At 30.7% G+C, this 21,973-nt stretch overlaps 1 protein-coding gene across 5 annotated transcripts; it reads right to left on the bottom strand.

Annotated features, from left to right (window-relative positions):
* Positions 1-1,990: 1,990 nt before the first annotated feature.
* Positions 1,991-21,283, bottom strand: LOC132734225 (secretory carrier-associated membrane protein 1-like). 5 transcript variants are annotated; one of them, XM_060720925.1, is made up of 10 exons: positions 21,090-21,283; positions 19,729-19,830; positions 19,114-19,140; positions 16,998-17,117; positions 16,194-16,260; positions 15,769-15,897; positions 15,216-15,375; positions 14,428-14,526; positions 13,112-13,229; positions 1,991-5,978 (listed from the first exon to the last, which is right to left on the bottom strand). In XM_060720925.1, the coding sequence occupies exons 1-10, from the start codon at positions 21,144-21,146 to the stop codon at positions 5,802-5,804; spliced, it is 1,056 nt and encodes a 351-aa protein (XP_060576908.1). In that variant the 5' UTR covers positions 21,147-21,283; the 3' UTR covers positions 1,991-5,801. The 5 variants fall into 5 exon arrangements, with proteins under 5 accessions (XP_060576908.1, XP_060576907.1, XP_060576909.1 ...); XM_060720924.1 differs by lacking the exon at positions 13,112-13,229 and adding an exon at positions 7,952-8,069 and having other exon boundaries at positions 21,090-21,282; XM_060720926.1 differs by lacking the exon at positions 13,112-13,229 and adding an exon at positions 10,181-10,298 and having other exon boundaries at positions 21,090-21,282.
* Between the last annotated feature and the right edge of the window lie 690 nt (positions 21,284-21,973).

A 21,973-nucleotide genomic window follows, 5' to 3' on the forward strand; every position in this document is an offset into this window, starting at 1 on the left:
CGAAAAGCGATCACAAAAGCTCACCCTGTCACTTTGTGACAGGTGAGCTAATAAAAATTACAATTAAAACGTATGTAATGTCTTTTTCTATAAGGCACTTTATTTAAGTATATTTACGAATAAAGTCTATATTCAAGTATTTAAAATAAATAAGTTTCTAACTAAAAAAATAAAATTTCGAGCACATTCTTTTTGAAGGCGTTGTCCATCTTGTTGAAAACCATCCCGCCTAATACTTTTGCACAATGTGCCATTCTCTGCATAACAAGACATAACTTTCTACTACAATTTACCATTATCAAACAAATGCGCTTGTTTGCACAACAAGAGCTGTCGGTAGGACAGCAATGCTCGACTATTCTTAGTGCTTGATAGTAAAAAAAAATGCTTGATACAGTTACCTCCTCCTGTTAACAGGTTGGGGTAATGATGGTGAACAAGTGTGCAAAGTTTCAAAGCCATATGTCAATGAACTTTGAAAATATTTGAGGTATTACAAAAACTTTAACATAAATTCTAAGTCGAAAAAGGGGCATAATTCTGTCAAAATGCTTGATAGAGTTACCTCCTCCTGTCTACAGGTTGGGGTCATGATGGTGAACAAGTGTGCAAAGTTTCAAAGCCATATGTCAATGGACTTTGAAAATATTTGAACTATTACAAAAACTTTAACATAAATTCTAAGTCGAAAAAGGGGCATAATTCTGTCAAAATGCTTGATAGAGTTACCTCCTCCTGTTTACAGGTTGGGGTCATGATGGTGAACAAGTGTGCAAAGTTTCAAAGCCATATGTCAATGGACTTTGAAAATATTTGAACTATTACAAAAACTTTAACATAAGTGGTTACGCCGACGCAGACGCCGACACTGACGCCGACGCTCGGGTGACTGCAATAGCTCTACTTATTCTTATCGAATAGTCGAGCTAAAAATTGGGTTTAGATTTTAAAATATGGAGAGAAACAAGAGCTGTCGGTAGGACAGCAACGCTCGACTATTCTAGTGCTTGATAGTAAAAAATAATGCTTGATAGAGTTACCTACTCCTGTTTACAGGTTGGTGACATGATGGTGAACAAGTATGCAAAGTTTCAAAGCCATATGTCAATGGACTTTGAAAATATTTGAGGTATTACAAAAAAACTTTAACGTAAATTCTAAGTCGAAAAAGGGGCATAATTCTGTCAAAATGCTTGATACAGTTACTTCCTCCTGTCTACAGGTTGGTGTCATGATGGTGAACAAGTGTGCAAAGTTTCAAAGCCATATGTCAATGGACTTTGAAAATATTAGAGGTATTACAAAAACTTTAACATAAATTCTAAGTTGAAAAAGGGGCATAATTCTGTCAAAATGCTTGATAGAGTTACCTCCTCCTGTCTACAGGTTGGGGTCATTATGGTGAACAAGTGTGCAAAGTTTCAAAGCCATATGTCAATGGACTTTGAAAATATTTGAACTATTACAAAAACTTTAACATAAATTCTAAGTTGAAAAAGGGGCATAATTCTGTCAAAATGCTTGATAGAGTTACCTCCTCCTGTCTACAGGTTGGGGTCATGATGGTGAACAAGTGTGCAAAGTTTCAAAGCCATATGTCAATGGACTTTGAAAATATTTGAACTATTACAAAAACTTTAACATAAGTGGTTAGGCCCACGCTCGGGTGACTACAATAGCTCTTCTTATTCTTATCGAATAGTCGAGCTAAAAATGCTATATGGGTAGCTGTTTGCTATCAGAAATATCGTACCCAGTCAAGAAAGATGTAATGCCAAGAATGGAACATAGTGCAAATTACCAAATGGAGGTTGCATCTTGCACATAGAAACACTGATGTCAACGTCACTGGGTCACAATGTTTTGAATGACTCACTTGTGTCAGAACTAGAGGTATTTTAAAAGGCAACAGTCTTGTATTTTTTACTACAAAAGTGAATGACATTTCTTGATAGAAAATACTGCAGGATTATTATAAAGAGAACAAGACTTTTCAAGTTTCTTAAATGATTTATACATATTGCTCAACAAAAAACATAATAAAAGAGAGAATTACAACAAAATACAGGAGTGAAAATTCATATACATCAGGGATGATCTCTCTTGTTTTAAAAATACAACAGTTACAGATAGGAATTACAAAAAGAAACGAGCACTTAAGATAAAGATAAATTTTTGTAAACTATTTCATCAACTATAAATAATGCATAAACATACTTCAAATTCAATGACAAGAGCATCTGAATAGGTTCCTCGCATATTATTTAACTTATTACTTATAATGCAGTAGAACTTTGATATTCTCTCCATCATAATAAATACAAACTTCTATCAAAACTTGCTAATTTTAGTTATTTAATAATTTCTCATGTCTGAGCTACAAAACATTACCTAAATTAAAATCAAACAAACAAGATTTTCATCCCTTCCAGGCACTTGCATTTCATTGTGCAATTAATCTATTCATTTTAAAATAAAAAGCAACAATGAAGCAATTAAGACAAGATAGTTATTGTACAAGAAATACCCTTATTAACACATTCTTCAGATTTTAAAATAGATGAACTAAAGACAACAGGCAGTAATGATAATAATCTAATTATCAGCATAATATAATACTTACATTTTTTTGAATGTGGAGATTTATATTTAAGGATAAAATTAAAGGGTCAATAACAACATGTAATATATATATTCTCTCTATGCTGAGTTAACATCAATGACTTATTCACCTTTTAATCTGGGACAGTTTATAAGTAGTTGAAAAGATTTCAGTATCAATACTTAACAGTATGACTGTGCTGGCACCACTCTTAGATGATAGTATAGACATACTTAATATCAACATAATCATTCAAATGGTTAACTTTCATTTTCATGTAAACATGTTATTGTCGAAACTTGATTTCCCCAGATTAACAAATTTAAAGCAGAATTTTCAACTTAAATTTTATATTTTTGAATAATTTTCACTTGTAACAATTGTAACAAATCCAATGGGTCAAGTTATAACTATACATGGCTAGAACTTATGGATCCTTTACCAATATCTTATTAGACTATAAAGGTCTACTATAATTTAAACATTTGTGAATCAATTTTAATGTAAAATTATAATGTAAAATCTACTTCAGGTCAAACAACAACAGCTATGAAGTGGGTGGGTTTTCAATTAATTTCACAAAATAAAATAACATCTTAAAGGGAGACTACTGTACCTGTTCATAGAACCAACAAACAGAGCTACGGGTAGACTCACAACAAGCTGTCAACACGTACATATTAAAGTCCCACAACATATACTGATTTAACATTGCAATACACTTCAAAAAATACATAAAACAACACAAGTACTTAACAGATAAACATCTCTCTTAAAATAAATAATATTTCATGTAATTTTTTTCCCAAACAATTTCACATATGTACTACTCACTTTATACAAGACAGTACAATACTAGACTATGTCATTCTATCTTTTTTACACATAGACCACTTTTGCTTTGAACACTGTTGTAAAATATCATAGATAAATTCTAAGTTATTGAAATAACACATATATTTGTGTTTGGGTGAATAATAATAATAATTTTGAAAGTATCAATTATTTATCTCAGTATACTTTAAAGATGTATTTTTGGTGAAAATGCTAAAAAGGTTCTACACATACAATTTGTGAAGTTAACAGGTTCAAAAATGACAGTAAGCAAAGAATTTCTTGATTGGTCCCATCATAACCTAACCACATACAACAATAGCCTTCTTTTTTTAAAGAATTTTAAATACATATATCATACAAGTTATAAGAAATAGCCTAAGATAACATATAACATATGAAAAACAAAAATAACAATGTTTGTTCATTATTGTGTTATATAAACCTCTCTCTTTGTCCTTTCTTTAACAGAAATATATCAATGAGTTTATTCTCTTTGTCCTTTCTTTAACAGAAATATGAGCAGCGTCACGACAAACCAACATAATGGGCTTGCGAACAGCATGGATCCAGACCAGCCTGCGCATCCACGCAGTCTGATCAGGATCCATGCTGTTCACTTACAAGTAGAGAAACTGATAGCGAACAGCATGGATCCTGATCATACTGCGCGGATGCACAGGTTGGTCTGGATCCATGCTGGTCGTAAACACATTATGTTGCTTTTGTCGTGACGCGGCTCATATATTAATGAGTTTAGGTTGTACATGAACTTATTCTATGTAGTATAAGTCCTCTCTGATTTCATTTGTTCTCAAATAAGAACATGGACATCTCTTTCTCTATATCTCTATGATTTTATTGTATGACAAATAATGTTCAACATGGCAATTCAAATTCTAGGTATTACATTTTTTTTTTTTTTTTGGTTTTTCAGCTTTTCATTGTTTCATGCCTTTAAAGCACTATTTTGATGAAGTATTATTTACTGAACTATATCACCAAACAAGTGTTTTTTTTTCTAGTATTTAAATAGTTAACCATAAAGGCTGTCTCTATATTATTAAATTTAATTCAGTCAGTGCCAGAGAAGAATATGGTTTTAAATATATTGTCTTCACAAAATTATCAACAAAGATAAATTAATGCCATGCCAGCAATGCACAAATCCCTAGACCTAAAGCTTATTTTTAGCTTTATGGTAGATAAAGAGGCACATTTTAGCAAAATTTAAGAATGTCAAAAATAGTGGGTTATGACATTAGACTTAAACCCTTGTAAGCTCAGATTTATGTAAAAACCCCTTTGTACATTAAACTATGTAAAGTCAATAAATGGGACTAATTATCCACCTATTATTTACAGAACATATTTATGTCACACTATATTTATTATCTTAACAAATCATTAATACTGATTACTTTAAGCATTCCAAGCAGCGAGTAGTTTTTACAGTATGACAGAGATATATGTTTATGTAAGGAATTTGTTTTCTTGTTTTTTGGTGAGAAATAATTATGCTGTAAAAGATTAAATCATAGAGAACACCTTGCTAACTTAACATCACAGTTTATAGCTGTTGTGTAAATTATGTTCTCAGAAGTATAATATAAGCATTTACATGTACAAAACATCTGATGATGTATGACCAATGTGGAATGACAAAGCACTGCCATTTGTGTCCTTAATCACTACAGTTAATGACAGCAATAAGCACATACAAGATAGTTCTACAGATGTAAAAACCTGGCTTTAGTTTTTTCCCCCTTTACATCTGTGACACATCCCAACTGCCACCTTTCTACTGACACACAATAGCATCAAAGCAAGCTATACCTCATATTTATATGGTTTAAACTATTTGTATAACAAACTCATTTTACAGTAACACTGATGCAAAAATAGTGCACCAAATAAAAAATGTGACAATGACAAATATTACTCTGCATTTGTTCTTATATAATAAGATAGAACTATTAATGTGTACCTTAAAATGTGTATGTGCTACAACAAATAAAACTGTCTATAATAACAAAATTTCATACTACGTAATATTGGTAACAGTGGAATAAACCTGTTATCACAATCATTTCCTAGAATCAAGTTAATAAATGTCCGACCAGTTCACTTATAAGCAGTTAAGCACATGCAGTACCACCGACTTACATGGCAGCCATTATCAAATTCTATCAACATTCATAATCTCCAGACTACAGGTTATTCCATTTGTAACACAAATTTAACATCTTTGTAATTATCTAATGGCTTCTTTGAAATTGTTTCAATTGTTTTAAAGTATCAAGACTAAATCATTCACTAAAGTTACACAGTACATCACACTTCAAGTTTCCTCCTCTCCAATGACTTAGTACTTGCCACCAGTTCCATACTGGGAGGCCGCACCTCTCACCGCACCTTGTGCAGCGGACGACGCTGCGTTAGCTACTCCACTCTGTACAGCCTCATTTTTCATCACTCCTGTAGCAAACTCTTGCTGTGCTTTGGCAAAACTGGCTCCAGTACTTCTGTAGATTCTATGTACCTATATAATATAGAAAATATAACATGTTTAATGTCTTCCAGCATCTAAAAACAACAACAGCAAAACATCCTTGTAAAACTGACTTATATTGTATACATTACATACCTAAATATCAAATTCGTGAATTTTTAAATCTTTGATTGAACCTTTTGAATTATGTACAATTTTAAGTTAACAATGTTGATCTTATAAAATATGAAATGTACACAATTGTATTAAAAGTCTATGATAAAATAATTTTTCTTTTAAAAACAGTAAAGAGTTCATTCATCTATAAGTACAATTAAAGAAGCCATTTTAATTTACATCTGTATTATTAATTCTGATCAACATTATTTAAATTATAAATATAAATTTGTGTTACATTTAAATGCATTAATCAGAATTTAATAAATCTTTAGTCTTATTTTACTTATATATACAGGGATAAATGTTTCATGTTTCAAAATATATAGGTGTTTGTTCATCATGCTATAAATTTAAAAGCTTAAAAAAAAACATTGTATGTTTTGTTTTTGTTTATTATTGACCTTAATCAATTTTGATAAATACATTTTTATATATGCATTTTACAACAAAGAGATAATCTGATAAACACACAATTTGACAATATTGTAAAGATAAATACACACAATTACAGTATATTTAATAACAGATCAATTTGGTGATATCTTAACTATTTTATCAATTAATTATCAATTAACAACAAATTAAAACAAAATTTTCATTACCAGGTTACAGATCATGTATTTTTTTTGTTTATCAATTTATCTTGTTTATATTGAAAATAAAGAGAGTCAGATGCAATTTTTTTATCAACCATTATTTACAGCAACAATTTTTTTATATAATAAAAGACACTGGAATACATTAATTCAATAAATCCATTTTTTATACTGAACTTAAATAATTTAACTTCTTATTTCAAATCTAATAATTTTGAATTTGATGAAAATTTAAGTTTTAAACATATTTCAAATTCTGGAAATGAAATTAAGTTCTCAGTTTTTCTTCATGAAATTCTAATATAGAACAAAACTTGTTCATACTTAAACAATCATTTCTACTTTTCTCTTTTATTTAGTTTAAGTGTCCGTATATTGATGGTGCTTAGGTGATACACAAATGTCGCACAAAAATCCATCATATATAGCTTTTAATAATGAATAAGAGGACAGAGCATATATTGTGAAAAAGGGGGATCAGTCTCTAGTTAGTTATGCTTTTGAAACAAGAGCTGTTGGTAACACAGCACTCTCCACTATTCTAAGTGCTTGATAGTAAAACAAGAGCCTGGATTATGTAGAATTTTCTAGGTTCAGAAAGAGCTATAATTAAGTCAAATCTATGTTAGAGTTATGGGCCTTGGACAGTGACCCTCTATTATGCTCTCAGTTTCAACCGAAGTCCTTCAGTAGTTCAAGAGATACCAACATGCTGTCAGCAGTTCAGGAGATACCAACATGCTCACAAAAAGTTAACCAAAGTGTGATGCTGACACCTGGGTGAGTACAGTAACTCTCCCTTTTCCTGGAACAGTCAAGCTAAAAATGGAAAAAGGTCTACAGACAAACCAGTCTTGCACTATGTGTAAACTGAGTTTCTTAGCAATGGATTTTATCATTTATTGATTTTAGATTTTGATAATGTTAGATCTTGAAAAGTCAGAGACTGAACAATTTTAACCTATTTTACTGTGTAAAATTTTACCAGACAAGAATTTTCAGAAAATTTTGCATTGACACATTTTAAGCCAATTAAAATTGAAAACAATAGATAAGATTTTTTTCCAAGTCATATTGTTTCAATATCATTTCCCTTCCTGGACAAACCAGTACTGAGGCAAGCCTATTGCTTTGGTAGGGCTAAAATCCATGATATCACAATACACCACAACAAGCCCCCTTCAAATTACATATGTTTGTAACAAAGTATTTCCTGAGGCTATTGTAAGTCCATGAAAATGTGTATACCTTTAACAACATAATAATTTCTGCCGCGGCACAAATGGAGAAAAACAGCGCCACAAACATCATGACCGCCCCAGCTGCGGTATGCTTACCAATTATTGTTAAAGAATTTATCCAGCCTCTAAAAATACATAATAAATTTGGGGAATAACACAGGTGCGCATATTGTGAGAAGTGAGAAAAGCTACAGAGTGTTGGTGTACAGCGGGACATAAATATCATATAGACATAGGTCTGTGATAATGAGGTCATTCACTAAAGACTGGTTGCAACATTTCCTGTAAATTCCAAAAATACAGAGAAAAAAAAGAGAACATGCACATTAATTTCATTATGATTTGGCAACTGTAATAAAGGCTAAAGAATAAATCTAAAGCTAAGCAAACTATCAACCAGCTGCAAAATTTCTCACTAGTACTAGCAATAGCTCAAAATAATGCACTGCTGTGGAAACTTTTTCTTTATAATGTACAAGATAGTATCAACTTCATAATTTCAAATGCTTGCTTTGTAAACTCATTTTCCTAAGTGAAGTTTGTTGAAGAAGGTTAAAGGGTTTAAATGTTAGTGAAGTATAAACGTGAAGAAAATAATAATTGATAAAAATATGGAAATTTCTCATTTAGCGGGAAAATCATCTAAACTATCATTTTTGAGTGGAAAGAATGAGTAATAATCTTTTCTCAGTTTCTTTATTGTGGAAAATTCATGACCATAACTACTATAAAACTGGAAAAAAGATAAACCATATACCCCTTCAATCTAAAATAGATAATTTAATAAGAAAGTTAAGATTCCGAGCAATGCAAATATTCCTGGCACTATAAGATCATGGTTGCTGTTGTTGTTTTTTGTCCCAAGTTTGGTACATTGTACTTTGACCATCAAATTAATTACCATTATTATTTTTATTAAATATTACAAATTGACTTTATCACAAGTCATGCATTAAAATCAATACTTTTTACATTTGTATGTTTTATGCAATAAACTTTGAACTTAATGTCACCCTGCCAATTTAGAAAAGGTAGTTTAGTTTATCAATGAAATGTTTTATTTACTAAATACTCAAGCTCTAGTAAATTTAGTTTTAAAAGACTAAAATTAGTAAAATTTCAATAACTGCAAGATATTTAAGAATATTCACTATTAGGTTTAAAAATGTAATAAAATCATAAACTTAATAAGTATTAATATTCAAAATAGTCTTCAGTGGGAAAGTTTCATGTGCAGTCTTATGCTGCAGTGTTTAAGCAATTTTTTTTCCAAATATTTTAAGGAGACAGAATAAGTTAAATTACAGATTTTTAACTTAAACATTTTAAAGACTCAGTATGCCCCAGAAATGCTTTTATTTTTATTTCTTCAAAACTTTTTGTGTGCATTTTTGATAGTTTCCACAAAGTAACTTTTTTTTGCAATTAATACAGTTATAGTGATTAAGTCAATGGAAGTCAAAATACTACTTTGTTTACATTTTTCTACTTTTATGACATATTATTTCAAATTTAGTGCCACTGTCTTCATGTAACAAGCATCCAACATGCTCTAAAACCAATTATTTACACATTACAAAATTCATGTTTGCTCTTTCTAAAGAAGTTGAAATTTTATAATTTCTGAGACATAATGTGCCTTTAAACTTTTATCTTTAAACAGTGTCATTTTCTAAACATCAGAAATAGAACAGAAATAAAAGAAAACTGTCAAAAATACTGACAAGGAAAGATTGATGAACAAATAAAAATAAAGATATAAAATTTCTCCTCAACATAAAACTACTCTGCAAAATAATACTCAATATTCAGGAAATGACACAACTGTTAGTGATTTACTGTATGCTTTTCTATGAATATTTTGATTGCATTCAAATCAAATCTTATTTTCAAATTACATTTTTAATTCAAATTTAATTCCCTATTTCAGTTAAATGAAAATTATATAAAATTATATCTATTTTGTATTATAAATATTCTTTTATTCAAGCCAACACATCTTTGTTTGTATTTTATTACCGAAGTTTATAATACAGTAGCTTTACAATCTTGAAATATTTTTTTCTTTAAGTTGCTTTATAATTGTTTTTAAAAAAGCTCAAATGTGACTACAAGAGGTTAAAGACAGGAAAAGGAATGGGATGGTACTGAAATGTAAATTGGGAGAAACAATTATTCAAGAAATAACATTTGAAATGCAAACAAAATCATCACCGCTCAAAAACAATAAAAATACCTTAAGTAACATGACCATTACTGCTACACATGTAAGGGTGAAAAATAGAGCAACAATCAACATTAACACCCCCGCTCCTGCATTGTTGCCAACTGTTTTAAATGCTGTTATCCATCCTCTACAAGTATATGTTAATTTATGTATATCTTAGCTAACTTTAACAGTATATCTTAGCTAACTGTAACAGTATATCTTCGCTAACTTGAACAAAGTCTATGTTCCTATATAAATATAGATACTATCTGCTATTCTACGTACTATCTGAAATGTAAGCAAGCCTTCATTAGGTTATAGGAATATCACTCCAGTTACTATATAAATATTCAACCATACCATATCAATCAATACACACTGGCATACAATATATATAGTGATAATACGCAAGTCAGATGCAGAGAATCCTCAAAATAGACCTGGCTATTTTTAGGTCAATATACACGATGCCAAAGACTAAAGAAGTAATATACTTTGATGAAACAAATGAAGAATACTAAAACGAAGAAGAGCCTCAATCACAGCCTTAACAAACACCACAATGCATTGAACAATTTGAGAATGATGCCACCAATAAATGTAAATTAAGTATAACATAGTCAATTCATGCTTGATAACTTTGACAAACTCATAACCATGAAGGGTCATGTCATTTGAAATAAATATTATACTGTATTCTTTTCCCTTTTTTTAAATTAGATACTTAGTTCACAACCTGTTCTATATTTTGACTATGGAGGAAATTAATTATTTAAATTCAATGTTCATATAAAACAATATGCTTTGAAAGAAAGTGCAAATAACCTTCACATTGATATAGAAATTGTACATATATATGTAGGGAAAGAAGTGGGTTGTTTGTGGTTGTTTTGTCCGTCAAATTCTGAAAGTGCATTTTGCATTATGCAAGGGAGATAATAACACAGGAGGTTAAAGCTGCAGAGTATACACAATTGCCTGGGTTTGATGTTTACCTTAACTAATAAGAAAAACACTGCACCGGCACAAAGAGACAAGAAAAAGGCAACTATTAGCATAAGTGCACCAGCACCATTATCTTTTCCTATAATTTTGAACCCATTTATCCAGCCTCTGTAAAGATAAATGTAAAATACCAGCAAACAAGAAATATGATTTTCATAATATACTATCAGACTTTTTTTTGTGTAACGTAACTCGAAATAATTTCAAGCAAATAGAATTTTGAATTCAATAAAACCCTTCATAGCTTCATAGCACAACCAATGATTTTAAACAAAAAAAAAATTCTTTGGGATTTGAAAATTGTATGCACTATTTTGTAAACAAGTAAACTGATATTACTGCATACATGCTAGATTATATTGAACCCATCTTAAGAATTTCCTTCCAAAACCGAAGGGACGCAATTAAAAAGCAAATCATCATGTAAAATTGATTCTCATAACCATGTTGTCTGGAAAATAACATGCAATATCCCTAAAAACCAAAATGAGAAAAGCAAATTATCAACAAAAAAAAAACACGGGGAAAAAAAAAACGCAATAGGATCTTCACCATCCATGCTACAAACTAAACGACATAGAAAATAAGCTTGGTGGAAAATAGGCTAAACTTATACTATAAATAGAATATATAACCTTTTTTTCACCAAAACATTTGCAACATAATACAAGGCTGCATTCCAGTCACCATTTAATTGAATCAACTACATGTATATACATATATTTTACCTATTATACTTATGAAAAACATCCCTGAACTGCTTAAACTGACTTTATTTTCCATTCTAAAAGTTGACCTCATTGTATAAAATATTAACCACAATTTGTGTAAGTTTCATTTTTGCAACAAATAATTGCTATCTAAAAGCACAAAAATGTCCCAAACCAAATGGATATACAGTATTAAAGTTGTATGGAAGAGAACATAGAATATTTTAGAGTTGATTCAGTTAGACAGTGTACAAATTCAAATATTGCAGAAATCACTCAGTACATAACTGATACATGCTTTAATATTTATCAACAAATTACTATAAACTGGGGAATATTTGCAAGAATTCTATCTATTCAGACCATATATTTGTCAGCTACAGTACTCAAAGATTAGAATTACAAACTCTCTGATACCCGTTGTTTTACTTGAAGGTAAAAGCCGATACTTATTTTACTGAAGCTTGTTGGGCTAACATAACATACACTTATTTTTGTTTCCCATATCTTGCCATTTTTAAAACTGTATAATAGTATATATTTAACAAAGCAAAACTAACTACTGGATGAAAACAACATTGATGCAAATACTCCCAATTTATAGAAAATAATGCAAATACTCCCAATTTATAGAAAATAATGCAAATACTCCCAATTTAAAGAAAATAATGCAATTACTCCCAATTTATAGAAAATAATGCAAATACTCCCAATTTATAGAAAATAATGCAAAAACTCCCAATTTATAGAAAATAAACAAAACCATTCAGCATCAAAATAAAAAGTGTGATTCACAGATAAAAGATGATATGTGTACTTGTTTAATTTCTGTAAAATAAAATCTAAACACAATTTAATAAATAATGAGTGATTTACAACATATATGTACAAGTGCCAGGATTCTTGTTTCAGCATATTTTCACTTTTCCTAAAAACACTATATATCAAAAACATCATTTATGAAAATGCTGTCTCATTTATATATATATTTAAAACATACACAGAAAACAAGTATCTTGGCACTACAAAAAAGACAACCATTTATTGGGGAAATTGTGAGTCAACTTGTTATTAAATGTTCAAATATTCATATGACTTTATAACTTATTGAAACGGTATTCATAAAAATTCAACAATTACTGCTCAACATCAAAACTCTCAATTTCCCCAGTTTTCCAACACAGGATCCTATATTTATCCAATCAGTGTGTCTAACACAGGTCTCTGCTACTGTAATCGTTACCTTCACAAGAAGGGCAAAGCAGAGCACTGCAACGACCCCAAAAAATATACCGACAAATATCATGATGAGGCCGACGGCCACATTATCTCCGACGGTCCCCAGTCCACCTATGACACCACTGAAAACATCATTTCAAGTTAGTACAAAATATATATATCAATATATAGCTAAATGTCATGGTTATTCACATCTTTTTAAAATTCAGGTACAGTCTTATCTGAAAATAAGCAAAATCATCTACCAAAAATAACAGAGTTACCAACACTACACGTATATAAATTACATGTATTTTGACATGACAATTATCTTCAAAATAGCAATCATCAATGCAAAAGGTATTAAATGCAATGTGAAGGCATAAAATAATATTCATTTTGTGAAAATGTTTAAACTGGTTTCTCTTGGCAATGTTACTAGTGGAGTACAACATAACATTACTTCAGGTACACACAGGTGTTTTGGTACAACCATCAACCTTCATCAAAATTCCAGGATATCTGATTCTCACACGAATAAGATTTCTATTAAAGTGAATTGGTCTAAAATGGGCATGCTTTCCTTAAGTATTTCAAATATTGATAAAAACTACAGAAATGTATCATTTGGATATGCCTATAAATTACTGCTTGAAAAAAAAAAAATGTTGATAAAAGTTGTAAGTGATCTAGTCTGAAAAATTTTATGATGAATAATAATATTTTGTTCTAAAACAATTTATTATCTGCTACAAATGTATATTGTTTGTTTGTTTGTTTCATTTTAGGCCTTTCCCCAACATTATTTCAGTCATATAGGTGGGTAATTTCCTAACCATCGTTCCTGGAGAGTTACACCAGTACTAGACTACCTTCCTCCGTGCTACACTACTAAAGCATCTCGTTGGGATCGAACCCACGCCAGAGAGGTAACCGGATTAGAAGTCATCGACTCTAACCCCTTGACCTTGCTATATAAATATATGTAATATCGGGGCATGTATGTCACATTTTCCAACAACATCCATGTATACTTCTTTCGTGGTTTGTTATTATTTGTGATATTCAATACTAATCAAAGTTACTATTCATTGTATTACAGACCTTCCATTATAGACCAATTCACTTTAACAAGGCAAACCATTTTATTTCAGTCAAACAGAAAGCATACTTGTTAAATAATGAAAACTAAGATTAATTCATTGCAGTGCGAAGATTTTTAAAAAAATTATGTTCTACTTGCAGATATTTTTCTTTAAAATAAGAGCTTATTTACGTCAAACAAAATACTTCCATATGTAATAAACACTGGTTAATGTAAAAAAGAAGAATTATACTTACACTGAGATATCTGTTATTCCTAGACACATCAGAATACATGTACAAAATTGGAAAAAAAATATGAAGAAAAACACGAAAAAGTTGAATGAGCTGTCACTCCTGGAACGAGAAAGAAAACAAAATTGTGTTATAAACCACACAAGTTTTCAGATAAAAAGTACGGTCATTTTCAATGCATGAATACCTACATGTATATTCAGACTGATAATTTCAGATCTTGTTGGCCGTGTCAGTTTAAACTCAGTCTGGAGTAAGCTGATGTTTCCTTGAGCAAGAAAATATACACTCATTGCTTAGTACTAGCTGGTTCCAAGAAATTAAAGAGTGTCAGCTTCCAACAATACCAAACTAAACCTTAAATCCCTTAAATATATAGAAGTAGCCGACTTAATAAAATTGAGCCGCGTCACGACAAAACCAACATAATGGATTTGCGACCAGCATGGATCCAGACCAGCCTGGGCATCCGCGCAGTCTGATCAGGATCCATGCTGTTCGCTTACAAACCCTATAACAAGTAGAGAAACTGATAGCGAACAGCATGGATCCTGATCACACTGCGCGGATGCGCAGGCTGATCTTGATCCATGCTGGTCACAAACCCATTATGTTGGTTTTGTCGTGACGCGGCTCAAATGAATTTTGAGGCCAGCTTTCATGCTATTTCTCCATATTCCTCCCTCTCGTCCCTTACAACCCGTCTCTTTGCTGGAAGCATGAAAAATAACCCCGAGGCTACAAAAGATACTGTACTGAACAACAATGTAAGGAAGGGGAACAAAGTTTACCTGAAAGCTTTATATAGTGGTCTGTACCAGCAGATAAATGAACACGGTGTGAAAAGGATTAACCAGAGAATGGATAGCCCAAATGTAGCACCACCATCCGAATCTACGATGAAGTAAGCTAAGCTGCCCAAAAAGTTCAGGAACAATGTAAAACCATAAACTGAAATAACAGAGATAATGTGATAAATTAAGGTGTATATCTTACAGTCTATGTACTGTTATAAACAACTAAAGCTGTAACATAAATGTTAAATGTCAAAACATTTAATTATAAAGTAATGGAATTTGGAAATCTGACACTTCAAAGCTGTATGGTATTCTGTAGGGAGTATACATGACTTTATTGCATAAGTTCAGCAGCTCATTCAGATTCTACACAACAAAGTTGATTAAATGACAGCATATGCACACATCTCAAACTATCTTTAGGTAAGTTGTACGAAAATAAAGAATACATTCTATAAATAAACATTCCTTACAAAAATAAATTAGTCTAATTGCTCAATAAAATAAATTTATCTCAAAGGTGACAACAGCATTCAGTTTTACTTACACATCCATATATAGTAAACAAATTTGACGGTTCTTTGGAATTCTAAAGGTATATCAACGGAGAAGTCCTGGTAAAAGCAGGGCCCAACTGGAAACCACTTTGGTAAAGGTGGCCAATTGTTCTGCCGATCTGAAATATTAAAGTTCAAAATAATATTAAATCAATAGTACAATACTAATAATCATTTATTTTACAATTTTTTTATCAAAAACATAGAGGGACAAAAGATAACAGTTAAAATGATACTCAGACATTAATTACAAAACTTCACAAGCAGTAATCTGGATAAAGAATTAAGATTAGATCAAGCTTTCATAATTGAAATATTTTTACAAAACTTTTTGGCATTTCTTCCAATTCACATTAAGTCCCTCAAGTTATGTCTAAGAATATCCTGATTCTGTCCTGAAACATGTTAAAGTTACCTTGGAATTGCATGTTTTTCATCTCTTGTTCTTTTCTGGCTAATTCTTCTGCTTTCTTTTCAAGTTCCTAAGTAAATACAATGAATAGAATTTTTATTACTGAGTGAAAAATCAGAAGTAAATCACATTTATTTTGTTGTAACTTAATAGTTCAGAAAAGTTCAATTATGAATAGTGGCTAATTGTGGTTTACCATGTTTGAAGAAAATGAATGAAAATATTTTCCTAAATGCAAAGATCAAATCAAATATATTATAATGCTTAATTCTCATTTAAATCGACATTGTATTTTATCAATGGAAAGCTGTTAGTTTTAGTAGACTGTGATAAATATTAAACTAGCAGTTTCTAGACATATTCCAGATTATAGGTCAAATCTTTGATTTTGAGTATACAATGTACAGTGTATTGCTGTCAAACTAAAATGACATAGAATTTACAAAATGTATTATGATCTGACATACACTGGTAAAATTTTACATTAATTACTGGCAATATCTTCTTACCATTTTATGTTAAATAATAAGTTATAAAAGAAGGTTACATTGCACACAAAGTTTTTTATACCATGGCTCTATCTTACATGTATATTGTACACATAATTTTGTTCATATGTATTGAGTAAAACCATCAAGATCCTCTTGCCCTCAATTTTACAACTTAAATTCTGTTACCTTCTATTACAATGTATCTATTTTCTATGCCTCTACCCTGTATACCATTGCAGACATTGAATTTACAGAATATATCACCATTACTTGTATGACTATAGTCTAGTTTACTGTATAAAGGATGTCATTTTACCTGTTGCCTTCTCTCTAACTCTGAAGTGTCCACCCTTTGGGCAGAACTTTGAGTGTAAGGTGGTGGGTCGTTGGAGGGTTGCATGATGGCTGGTGCTGCTTGTGGTCCTGGTACAGTAGCCTGCAACACAAGAAAATATACACATGTTCTGATGGCTATAATTATAATAACATTCAAGTTTCAAACATAGAAATGCATATTAACAGTACTCTGTTCTTAGCTTTAGTGCCTAAAAACTGCAAAACAAGCATACAAGTTAAAGCAATCTAAATTTATTTTACTATTCCAATGTTAAAATTAAAAGAAAGGTCATAAATAACATGAGTACATTGTATGAGGAAGGAGGGGAGAACATGTATTAACCCAATGAAAATTGGGATAACAAGAAAAATATTACATACATTCGTATGTATTATAGGTACAATTGCATACTACTTTTTGTGAAGACTTTATGTTTGCTGCATTAAATATCTTTAAACATTTTCATGGAATGTAATTAATGTATCAACATATTAAACTTGCATGCCTTCAGATGAAAAAAATGATTTCAAGGAAATAAAAATATGAAAAGAAAATTCACGGTCAATTGACTGCTTTGAAGCATAATCACAAAATAAAATTACAGGAAATTAAAAACCTTTTTAATACACTAAAAGTAGAATTTCATTATTAATCATAGTTGCAGATTTGAGATATGATTATTTATTCATATTAACATCATTATTGGTTATATATTGATAAAACAAAAACCCCGAAAGACAGAGTTTGTAAATATTTATTACAATAAAATATGAAAAAGGTATTTTCCATCCTATGCGACGTGCCGAGATTAGCTATATTTATAATTCCCGCACTAAGTCGCGGTGGTGCTTGGGATAATCACTTGATACTGTAAATGGCAGCAATTTTACGATACGAAAATGCCTGGCCCTCCTCAGACATTTTATCTTGTCGTAAAGATATGAAAAAATACTTGCAATTGTTATTCAAAGTTTGTTTGCTACATAAAGATTATCGATTTACTCTTTCTCTGCCTGATTGTGATAATATTGATGTGTTTTCATTGGCTTATACCATCACGTTATCAATACACATGTAGGTGTGAACTAATTTCGTGTTCATTAAAATAATTCCGTTAATAGACATATAACAATCTTATTTACAAATGAATTGATAAAACAACAATCCCAGAACCTTTTAAGATAATAACAATCATTTGAAAAAAATAAATGCATATAAATTGTAAATTTGTGTATGACAATTCACCCCCTAAACAAAACATAATAGACTCAACCAAAACAAGCGTCTGCTTCTTTATCTAATTATGTAGTTGCATGACCATGATTAGCAATAGCAAACCAAATATAAGAGCTAAAGCTATTGTAAAAATAATACTATGACCACAGCAGATTTTGTACAGAAAAGATCTTTTCTAGATACATGTACTATGAATAAGAGGGAGACACAGGTCAACAGTCATAAACATTTTCAGCATTTATACTCAAGACTTATGTAACAATAGCCCTGTTTGAACCGGGTGATGCTCCACTAATAGGTTTTTGACACTGGAAAGTACACATCTTGTAGTTTGCATTAAAAGATATGCTCTGGACAAAATATTAATATTTAATCATCTTGGGTGACCTTGACCTTGCATAAACATGTACTGACCTGAAATATGCTGGCAATACATAATATCAAGATTGTGAACATTTCTGATATAATCCCTCAGTTCAAGAATACCAAATTGTTCACACACTTCATAATTTAATCTGACCTTTTGAACTTTATGTGTGACCTTGACCTTTCAGCAGGAACCTGATGCTACATACATCACCACACAATAGAACTGTTCAACATTTGTGCCAAGGAAAAACGCAAATCCCTCCATGCATGCAGAAGATAAAACACAGAATCCTGCCTGGATACAATTTGTCCATCAGCCGGGGGGCGATCCCATTAATATTATACATTCTGTTTTATTTCAAAACGGAGGTAAAAGAAAGTAAAATTTTATAGGGGTAAAAACTAACGCTAAACAGTGGCAAAAGACAAGTTTTGTGTATGATATATTGTGTTTAGGTGCAGTCTCTTGTATAAGTTAATAATATCATACCTCAGTAAGCAATCCCTTATGCTCTTCCTGGTAGTAAACATACATTATAATTTACTAGTATTGACATAATGAATATCAAATAACTTGCTAAAATATTTCACTTTTACATTGTTACCTGTATATATCATTTCAGACCTACAATACTGGTACTTAGGATGAAACTATTTTGCAACATGAATCGTGAATAAAATAAATAGATGAAGATATACGAGGTCTAAAAACAGTGGAAACTTCTTCCTAAAGGCTTAATAAAAGGAATTAATTTGTTTAATTAAATTGAACAAGTGTTTTCAATTTCACGAATATTTTGAAAGATTGGAAGTTGGTCAACAAACAATATAGAACCTGCACAGATGTGCATACTGGCATGGTGGTTCTATTCTGGTTGCAAAGATGGTTTTAGTTTGTGCATTAAAAGACCTGATTTTGACCATTTTGAAAGTGACATTAAGACTTATTTAAAAGACTTATTGTACCATTATTACCTAGTCCTTTTAAAGATAGGCACTACCAATATAATATTCAGGAAAAAAAATCAATCAATTTTGTGTTTAATAATATATAGATGAAAAACATGCATTTTTTTAAATATAATAATGTACTCAAATAAGTTACCCCAGCAGCTGGTTTTGTTTGATTATCTTTTTCAAATGGATTATAGTCGTCTAGTCCTGCCTGTCTACCTCCACCTCTAGCAGCTTGCTGTACTGATTGATCCTGCAATTACAAACGGGAGTTTATCATACAGTCCAACCCAAGTTATTCGACAACCCTTTATTTGAATACCCGGCATTACCATAAGTATATCGCCTTCCCAGTTTTATCTCAATATAAACATATTATTTAAACTGCTTTATCCAAATACCTTATATTTTTCAAACTAAAAGTTTAGTCCAGTGTCCTGATTACACAATTATGAAAGTATTTCACTCCAATCTATCATATTAATGGCACTGATCAACTCCCTCATCGACCCAACCTGTGAAAATTTTCTAACAGCCATAAGTGTATTTAGACTATCATGATAATTACAATTTGCATGTTCTTTAATTACATGTTGTGTAACTTTAATTACCGGAAATTACTGATTTCTGTTTTAATAATTGGACCGTTTAAAAGTTCTCAATTTAATAATTTTAATTAAAGAATGAAAGTAAACAATCTAAATATATAAAAAAAACACGTAATCAATAACATGTATTTGTATATAAAGAATCAGTGCATTAATTAATTGTTAACGCCACTCAAGATATCCTAATATTCAACGCTTGTATAAATGTGAATATATATTTATATGATTAAAATTTTGCATGAGCCTGGTGTTGTTACCCTTAATGCTTGTAAATGACAGCAATAATTTTCTATATGCGAAATAAACATCAAAACTTTTGTTGTTTTACTCCATTTAAATAATCATTATTTTCTAAAACGAAGCAGACTAATCTGTATATCATGCAAGAGATGTCAATGTCTATAAGTGTTTTATAAATAACCAATTGAATCCAGTTCTATTCATGACGCTTTTTACCGAGTACACATTTGACACATTTGTTTACATCTGTCAACGCTCCACCATCTTGTCCGAATATATTACATCAATAGAACATATCTTTACAACATATTTGTGCTGGGATTGACAAATATGCATTTTATTGGATTAAAGGCATTTGGAGCTCCACATCCTAGTGTCTGTGGTAAAAGTAACTTAGATATCATTTGTGATGGATACTGCCTCTTGTACATAAGTGGGAGGGGTCAAATCAAAATGAAAAAATCAGGTAAACATAAGGCAGCAGCAGTACTTTGTTTACGTTATGACCCATGTCAGTCATCACAAAATCATTTATTTCATCTGTAAAAATAAAAAGATCATACAGAATTAAGTACTTAACACATAATCGGCGAAAATAGAAATTGTATCAGATTATTGACAAAAATTATGAAAATGTCACAATAGAAAACATTTCTGTCCTCACCGCGAACGGGTTCACAGCTTCAGGGTCTGCAAATGGGTTGCTATCGTAATCCGACATCTTCACTTAATGATTTCTTAAATAATTTTCTTCAGAGAATAATATTTGCGGCCTAAATTGGTTTAACAAATGTTTTGGTATGTGAGGTGTCCAAATAATATGGCTGATTCAACTTCCTTAAAAAGGCGCATGCGCAGTGAGCAAATGTCACATGGGTTAACGTCATTTTGCAAGCGGTCGATGCTACAGTAGGGTGTAGCAAAATGAATTAAGAAATGAATCAGTGAGACGCGCTCTATGAGCTAATTTTTAAACTACTGTTTAGGCAGAATTTCAATAATAATTTTATTCCTCATAATCTGTCAATTGAATTGAATAGAATAGAATAGAATAGAATAACTTGTGGTCATGTTAAATGATTCATGTAAATCAGAATAATAATAATGAGATCAAATAAAGACGTTAAAGAAACTAAAACTTGGTTTGTATTATAGTAACAACAATGAACTTAAATAAAAAAACAAAACAAACAAACAAAATAAATGACCGAGTTTCGTTAGTTAACATCAAATATTGATAAATTTAGAGTTTAAAATATTAACCATAATTTTTTTTAAAGGCATACTTTGTAAGTTGTGATCAATAATTATTTTATCCATATGTGCTTATCTATCTTGTAAATTATTTGACAGCTTTTATCAAAGATGAATAATTGATTCCTTTAATCTATTTTTATATGTAGTTTATTTATTTGTTTGCATGTTAAAGGATAGTTTGTGATGTCGGAACTATCTTAGCTAGTGTTATTATGTGTCACTGTAATCTACAATAAATAAAGATTATCTTATCTAATCTTATCTTTAACTGTTTGTTTACTTTTATCAATC

This window comes from Ruditapes philippinarum, unplaced genomic scaffold (assembly GCF_026571515.1).
Source record: "Ruditapes philippinarum isolate M1 unplaced genomic scaffold, ASM2657151v2 ctg723_1_1_1_1, whole genome shotgun sequence".
NCBI lineage: Eukaryota > Metazoa > Mollusca > Bivalvia > Venerida > Veneridae > Ruditapes > Ruditapes philippinarum.